Here is an 8,585-nt window from a genome sequence, read left to right as displayed (position 1 = left end):
TATACCTATGCATATAGCTGATTCACTTTGTTATACAGCAGAAACTAACACAACACCGTAAAGCAATTATACTCCAATAAAGATTTAAAATTTAAAAAAAAAGGGTGGAGGTGGGAGGAAACCGCCCCCCCCCCCCCCCCCAGAGAAAGCCTGGCCAAGCTGACCTTGCCATCGGGTCTCCTGGGGGACCCGCAGGGGAGCGGCCGGCCAGAGCTGCCCTGGGTTGGGATCGCGGTCGCAGCGCCCCCTCCCGGCCTCGGCCTCGCAGAGTCCTGCGGACTCGGGGCTCCTGCAGTGTGTAGAGGGGGCCGGGCGTCTACGGGGCGGGGACTCGGGGACACGCAGGCGGGGCGGTCCCGAGTGGCCCCCTTCCGGCGCAGCTCGCCGGCTTCTTTCTCGGAGCGTCGGCGCTGCCCATGGCCGAGGTGCTGGAGCCCGATCCCGGGGCAGCCGAGGGCTCGGAGGCCCTCGCGGAGACGCCGTGCTGGGAAGCCCCGGAGGACGCGGGCCCCCAGGTAGGCTCCACCCGCGGGCGCGAAGGGTGAGGGCCGGGGGGGTGGGGAGCGTGGGGCTGTCCTCGAGGTGATCTTCAATGCGGCCGGAGGGTCCCATAGGTTTAACTTAAAAGCACATTTTTTAAAATGGTCAGAGTCCCTAGCTCCATTCCTGCACAAACGGGAAGATGCGGTCGGTAAGCCGTAGTTACCCCCAGGTACTGGCCACATCTCAATTTCTTTTCTTTGCGGTTAAAAAAAAAAAAAAAATCGACCGCGTCCCAAAACCTGAGATGGGACCCTCCGGGCGGGGCCGGAACAGTTGCTTGCTTTTAACCCTAATTGAGCCGACTCTCCCTACCCCTGTTTGTGGGGCAGAGGCCGCCGGCGTCTCTAATCCAAAGATGGGAGCCGCGGGGGAGGAGCCCTGCCCGGTGCTGGGAAGCCAGAACCTCCGGCCGGACCCCAGGGGAGCGCAGCCCCTGGGCTGGCCGTCCCAGGTGGACCCGAGATCAAGGTACCTGTACTGTTGCATCTCACGCTCTGCCTTCTTAGAATTGCTTCCCGAAGTTCCCCCTGTTCCATCTTAGCCCGGAAGTTATGAGATCCGACACTACGGACCCGCGAAGTGGGTCAGCACTTCGGTTGAGTCTACGGACTGGGATTCGGCCATGCAGACCGGCTTCACAAGGCTGAACAGCTACATTCAAGGCAGAAACGAGAAAGGTGAAGGCGCTTTTCCTTGTCATTATACACACTGTATTGTGGTTGAGTGCCCTGGCTTATTGAGTTTTCGCTGATTAAATAAATAGCTTTTAGAATAGAAAAATAACCAGATCATCAAAGACTTAATGGTTGAAGAGGACTCTTCTCAGGACCCGAGGCGTCTAGAGGAGTGTAGTACTGGGCAGTGCTTGTTAGCCTCTGTTCTCCTTGTTTGTGATTCTGCTGGATGAACTGGGCCTCTGTGTAACTAGCATTAAGACCTTTTCATGGCTAATGCTTTGAGGTAATTTGGTGACTGGTCGGGTAAGAGACATTAGGAGGCAGGAAGGGTCAAAGAACACAAGATCCAGGGTGTCAAGATATATCTTCTGGTTTGGCTCTGATGCTATTTATGTTTTAGCAGGTCACTTAGCCAATGGGACCTCTGTTTCTGAATTGTAAAAGTAAAGAATGAACTGGACTATGTGATCTCTCATTTCCCCTTCTGTCCCTAAAACTATGGAATTTATTAATGAAAAATATTAATAATACAGAGTGTTTAATGTGGGCAGTGGATAATTGTCATTTTGCCCTTATTTTTTTTTAAGATGAAAATTATCTTAAAGGTTAAATATTTATGTCAAGTAAATCAAGAAACTCAAGTCAAAAAATAAGTTTTTAAATGTGGTCATAAATACACTAAATCTGCTTTCACGGTCTCCTTTGCATTTAAATATATATTTTTTTGTGGCACAGAGATGAAAATAAAGATGACAGCTCCAGTGACAAGCTACGTGGAGCCCGGTTCAGGTCCTTTTAGCGAGTCTACCATTACCATTTCCCTGTATATCCCCTCTGAAAGGCAATCTGATCCCCCCAGGCCTTCAGAGTCAGATGTCTTCATTGAAGACAGAGCTGAAATGACGGTGTTTGTACGGTAAGTGGTAGATAATTTATAGCCTTTCTGACTGTTGGTTTTACTTGCGGGCACTCATAGTTTAGCTCCTGTGCAGCTTAGCTCCTATGCTTTTCCCCCTTCCATAAAAACAGGTCTAATGCATTTTGTGGTGTTTTCCTAGTGACTTAGCTTCATACGTTACTAAGGGTCCTTTAGAAGAAATAACTAATACATTTAATGAGAAGGCTGATGCACACCTTCCGCAGATAAGATGCAATACAAATTATACACCGGACCTTCCCCCACAAAAGCAAAAGACTGTCCTTACCCGCCCTCTAGTTAAATTTGGAGAAAAATACCTCAAAACAATGCATGGTACCCCTCCTCTCAACTCGTAGTTTCTGATAGCCTCAAACTCTTCCCTTGGTTCCCCCAGCCCAAAGGATGGCAGCTGCTTCCCGCAGTGACTGCCTCTGTTGGTTGGTTTACTGGTTCCTTACTCTGACCTACAATGCCTGTCTCAGTAAAGCGACTAATCAGCCTGCCAGCGTCCCCAGCAAGGACCGTCGTAGCCATCGGCAGCACACTCTGCCCTGATAACCAGCCCCTGAATCTGGCCCATTCGCCTCAGAAAGGGTCGTGATTCCGTTCCCTTCCTCCCCACTGTTCCTTGCTCGGGCCCTCACCTTACAGGGACCGCAGCTAAGTCCTCTTTGCTACCCCAGTGCTCGGCACATGCCTGACACTCACCAGATACTCTGCCGTTTTTCAGCCTCAGGTTCCACTTCAGGAGCCTCCCAGCTGTTCTCTCTGCCCACCAGTCACCTCTCCCTGGCCCTCCACCCTGGAGCCCCGATCGTTCTCACGACAGCAACAAAACCCCAACTTGTTACTGTGTTTAAAAATCTGTTGGCTTCCTCTTGCTTCCACGTGACATTCAGACCGTTCAGGGTATGCATCACCTGCAACACGCGGCCCAACCTGTCTCCCTGACAACTCCCCCCACCTCCCGCCCTTCACTGAGTAGGCTGAGTTCCTCCACATCTCTGTACCTTTGACCTTAGGCAAGTTACTGAGACTTTCCTTGCCAAAAATCTCGTCTGTAAAATGTGTCTAATCACAGTACCTACCTACCATCTCACAGGGTTGCCATGAAGATCAGATGAGTTAATTTACCTAAAATACTTAGAACATGAGCATGATATTACTACCAGCTCCGGCTCCCTCTTTCTTCTCTTGCTGGAGAGCCTACTTTCATCCTTCAGGACTTAGATCAATTGGTACCTTGTCTGTGATGCCTTCCTCAGTTTCTCCAGTCAGCCAGCCACTCGGTGCTATGATTCTAAATTCTAATGACCTACTGATAGACTGTAACTTCCTCAAGAATATAGCAACATGTTAACTCTGCCCGTATCCTTCAGCTCCTGGTGAGGCAGGTGTGTGGGGGGAGGCTCAGTATATGTCTGTGTCCTGAATAAAGCCATGGATAGATCATTGTAGAACAACATGTATTCAGAGGACAGAAGATGATTTCTAAGTAAGAGGCTCAAGATTTGATTTCAAGGAAGAAGTGGAATCTGAAACAGATTCCCTTTAGGCAGAACATTCCTTAAGGAAATAAATAATAAATTTAGGAGCCGAAATGTTTCCTAACACATGGTTCAGAATTATCATCATCAGTCAACATGATGGAAATAGAACAGTTTTATCAATTTATCTTCAACGTTTTATTTTATATACATGTGCATACACAGATTCCTCTACTTACTCAACTGGGATTTAAAAGGTGCTGCATGCCAGGGATGACTAGGTGCCTGGTAGACATTGTTGAACAGAACAGGCCTGGTTTGTACCCTCGAGACCTTACATCTTATCTGAAGAATGGTAGGAATGATCTTTTCCACTGGCACATTGATAATAAACCTTATGCTAAAGAAGGCATATTAGGAATGTTTTTGTGTCTGTTTTTCCTATTCTCAGCCTTCAAATTCATCACGTTTACATGTCAGCAACTCAGCTAGGTCGGTGTGCTGTCATGATTTAATCTCAGGGTATTTTTGTTTATATACTTTAAAATCTACACTTAAACTTCTATTTTCCCACTTTTTATGCAAATCTTTTGACTGTCTTTTCATCCCCATCCTCTTAGCAACTTCCTAACTGGCCCCTTCTCTCCAATCTAGTTTCCATCTCTCTGCCTATATTCTTACCCAGATCTAATCAAGTTACTTTTCTGCTTTTCCAACATCCTTTAGAATAATCTCAAAAGGCCTTAGGATGATGTACAAGGTTCCTCCTTCCAGCTCTGACTCACCTTTCTGACCTCATTTTATGCCTCACTATGAAATTGCTTTGTATTTCTGGACTTTTGTTCTTTTCTTATCCTTCCCCTTTCTCTGCCCAGCAAAACTATCCTCCATTCCAGACCTAACTCAGAGACACACCTTGCCCCGATGTAATCATATCCTCAGTGTTCCCAAGCACTTTGATTTTGTCTCTGTTAAAGCTTTTCTCAGACTGTATAGAGCTGCCAAAATGTCCATCTCTTCCATAGAGGATCAAAACTTACGTTCAGCTGTAATGCAGTGCCTGCCCTTTTTCTAAGGAGAGAAAGAAAGGGGAAATGTTCGATAGAAAATGGAAAGACTAAAGGGAGGCTGCTAAGGGGGATTCATTGTGGCTCTCTGACCAGGAGAATCAACAGTACAGGAGACTGTTGGAAATGCAGGCTCTTGGGCCCCAGCCCAGACCTCCTGAACCTGTGTTTTCCCAGGTGACTTGCATGCACATTAGAGCTTGAGAAGCACAGAGTTAGAGCACAAGATGGCATAACTTCCAAATCTGCCCAACAGCTGGGACGTATTGCCTCCTCCTGGGTCCCCTCAGTGCGTGTGAGGTCACACTGAGCCTGGGAACCAGAGGAAGGGAACAGTCAGTTCAGCTGCCAAGAGGGAGGAGCTTTGAAACCGCGCTCCATCCAGGTTTCCTTGTATCAGCTCCCACTTTTCTTCTTAGACTGACATTCACATCAGTATTAAAATCATTTATGGTCATTTACTTTCTCCTTTGTAGGTCTTTCGATGGATTCTCTAGTGCCCAAAAGAATCAAGAACAACTCTTGACATTAGCAAGCATTTTGAGGGAAGAGGGAAAAGTTTTCGATGAAAAGGTTTACTACACCGCAGGCTACAACAGTCCTTTCAAATTGCTTGATAGAAGAAATGAAGTGTGGTTGATTCAGAAAAAAGAACCCTCCAAAGAAAGTGAATGACAAAATGAGAGGAAGGTCCATTGCCAGGGGCAAAACTTCTGTTTAACATAGACGTCAACATTACCCATAAGCAAAATGTGTCTAGTATCTCTACCTGAGAGTACTACTATGAATTGAGCTTATTTCCACTGTGCCTTTTTAATGCTTGAAGCTTTAGATACACAGATTAACAGGGGACAGTATTCTATAAACATGTAAATCGATCTTTATTTCTATGAGGCTCCAGGGAAACGTCATGTTACTTCCCCCTTCTTCACTGTATCACAATCATGTTGCCTTATTTCTACTTGGATTTGTGTCAGTTGGATGTTACCTCCTCCAGATATTATCAATAAAAATGTTAAAGTTTATCCTGTGTGGAACTACAAGGCCGTCAAACCTAGAGAACTCAAGTTCAGTTGGAACCAAAAATCAAAGTGTCTTTTGCAGCTGCCACTGTTCCCTTTTCTGTTGAGCCCTCTTTCCTACCTGCCCACTGCTTCCACCACACAAGAAAAGCTCTCAGAATACTCAAAAGTGTTGCTAATATTCCGTGACAGAAAATAAATGTATGAAGTTAGGGACTTCCTACTTTATTTTGATACTCAAGAGAGGCATGTTTTTTCTGAAGAAATGTATACAAACATAGACTTTTAAAATTCACTTGAATTTTTAAAGCATTTTATGCAGTATTTTATGCAGTATTTTTATATACTGAATCAGTATATAAAAATGATTGAGTATTCAAAGAGGGGTTTGCTGCAAAATCAAAGAGGTTGAAATTTGGACCTAATTGTATTGGAACGCGCTTGTCCTGGAGAAGAGTGTCAGTCAGATATCTAGAAGCCTGTCATGGGAAGGTCATAGCTTTACTGTGGGCTCCTAGTGGACGATGGTTGTAGGCACGAAGGAGAAAAGCAGCTTGGAGCTCAGTGACTTCCCAATAGGTAAAGCTGCCCACGAATGACATTACTTCCCGTTTCTATCATTGCGTGTGTTCAAGCAGGCACGTGATCACTTATGTGGCAGATTTGGGTATCCAGTGGATGAAAGGGTGGGGCCGGATGATGCTCAAGGTCCCTGCAGCCCCAGCATTATACGGTATCTCTTAAAATTAATCTCCCTAACCTGGGTACACTAGACCAACGTACCTACAGTTAGTGGTTTCCATAGCTAACATTTATGGATTGCCTTCTAGGTGTAGCTTTCTAAGCATTTCACCTGAATTCCCACAGTCGACCCTCAGAACAACCCTGTGTGCCACCTTGTGTCATCTCCATTTCACAGATGAGGACATTGAGGCACGGAGATGTAAGGTAACTTGCCCCCAGCTGGAGCCGTAAGGGCAGAGGCCGATTCCATCCCAGGCAGTCAGACTCCTGGGTCCAGGCTGTTAACCGCTGCACCCACTGGCAGTCAGTGTTCTAGAGTGCAGCTTTCTCAGGCCATCAGTGGGCTACGACTGTGTTGAGGGGTCCTTCCTGCATGTCATGCATGCATAATCAACATGATTATGCCCTCAGAGATACATTTTAGATTATAATTTTTGATACAAAACAAGCTAGGTTTCTGGTTTTGAAATTATTATATGGATATAATTTTTTAAGTCTTAGGCAATTATTTTCCAAAGGTATTTGCTTGCATTGATTACTTTTTTTATTCTTTGCATTTTTGTGTTTGCCAAAAAGAAATTAAATTTCTTTCTTAGCTCATTTACCAAAACCAGCTGTGGGTCACCTTCTAGCCCTCCTACTGATGAAAGTCCACAGTACTCGCCTCTACTGGTATGAGGTAAATATTTATATATTTACTCCATAGTCCTACAAAAATAGACATCTCTTATGCAGTAACTTCCATTTTAGATGAGAAAAGCATATGTCTGATTGCCAAGATTTAGTTGTAATCTGAAACATGTTCCATAAAAAAGCGATTTTGTACTATTCAGTCCAGGGTATCCCATTTTCCCCTCCTGGTCCATAAATCATAAACTAAAACATTTTTCAGCCCTCAATTAATCCAGACCAGAGAGTATTTCTCACAGCAATGAATCAGGTATTTTAATTATGTGGCTGGCACTGACTACAAAATATCCCTCAACATTTCTATTGAGATTTTTCTTCTCTTATCAATAGGAAATTCATGTCTAGATTCCTTTCCGAGACTAAACCATCCACCTTTCCTGTTGGTCTAATTCACACTCCATCAATTAGGCCTTCTCCCATCTTCAGGCTCTCCCTCCCAGCATGCTCCAATCACTCTACTTACCAACAGGCTCTGATTTGGCCTGATCTTCCCTGCTCCCCAGAATAAAATCCTAGTTCCCCCTAGACCCTTACATAGGACAATAATTCTCATTTCTCCCTTGCCTTGATTATCCAGTTTCCCTGGAAAGAGTTGTCCAGAGGCTTCCTTGGAGCTCTAGGCTGTGAGGAGGTATCTCAGGGACCATGACAGGGTTTTAAGGTGGGCAGCACCCCTCCAGCACCACCACCGTGCTTCCCACAGACCCATCCACGTTAGTCTACGTGTAGGTCAATTTTTCATGTTTTTAAAAGCCTGAAAATAATTCTTTAAATTGAGTGCATTCCTTCATTCCTTTCTAGTCATCACTTAACCCTCTAAAAATCTTGCTTTTCCTCCTACATATTTCACTGGAATGCCATTTATTTTCATTCATTCTTCAAGAAGCATTATGGAGTCCCTCCTGGGTCGCAGGCTCTACACACTATTCCAGGCGCTGGGCTATGGTGACAGGCAGAAATGCCCCCATCAGTGGCTGTACCCATCAAATCCAACCACGTCTTCCACTCTCCTACTCAGTCCACCTTCCAGCTGAGAATACAACAGTGAGCAGGACAGGCAGGGCCCCTGTCCTCGTGGAGTGTACGTTCTGGAGAGCGAGAGAGTGCAAATACCAATGGGGCGGTGGGACAGGGTGTGGCTGGGCGGAGTGTAGTGGCTGTCACGTGGGCGGGCAGGCCAGGCGTCCCCGAGGAAGAGACACGTGAGATCTGAATGATGAGAAGGAGCCACTCAGATGACAGCCTGGGGGCGGGGGAAGCCTCCTGAGCAGAGGTGACGTGTCAAAGGCAGAAGCCCCCTTCAGTATCCGGAACAAAGCTGCACATACTGCTTGCTGAGCAGCTTGCACTGTGCTTGCAGGACACAGTCTCTCTGGACAAAGAAAACGCTGACTTGTACAGAGTTTCTGGACGTGCAGAGTTCAAGGATTAGCGGA

The 8,585-nt window shown here is 45.9% G+C and overlaps 1 protein-coding gene across 1 annotated transcript; it reads left to right on the top strand.

The window, feature by feature from the left end:
- Window positions 1-357: 357 nt before the first annotated feature.
- HEBP2 (heme binding protein 2) lies at window positions 358-5,718 on the top strand. Its single transcript, XM_059941912.1, has 4 exons — window positions 358-515; window positions 1,085-1,220; window positions 1,956-2,136; window positions 5,170-5,718. Exons 1-4 carry the CDS (start codon window positions 417-419, stop codon window positions 5,366-5,368), a joined length of 615 nt encoding a protein of 204 aa, XP_059797895.1. The 5' UTR covers window positions 358-416; the 3' UTR covers window positions 5,369-5,718.
- Window positions 5,719-8,585: the final 2,867 nt, after the last annotated feature.

The sequence above is a fragment of the Balaenoptera ricei genome, chromosome 12 (genome assembly GCF_028023285.1).
Source record: "Balaenoptera ricei isolate mBalRic1 chromosome 12, mBalRic1.hap2, whole genome shotgun sequence".
Classification (NCBI taxonomy): Eukaryota; Metazoa; Chordata; class Mammalia; order Artiodactyla; family Balaenopteridae; genus Balaenoptera; species Balaenoptera ricei.
The sequence above is the reverse complement of the archived record's forward strand: the minus strand, read 5'-3'. Positions and strand labels throughout refer to the sequence as shown.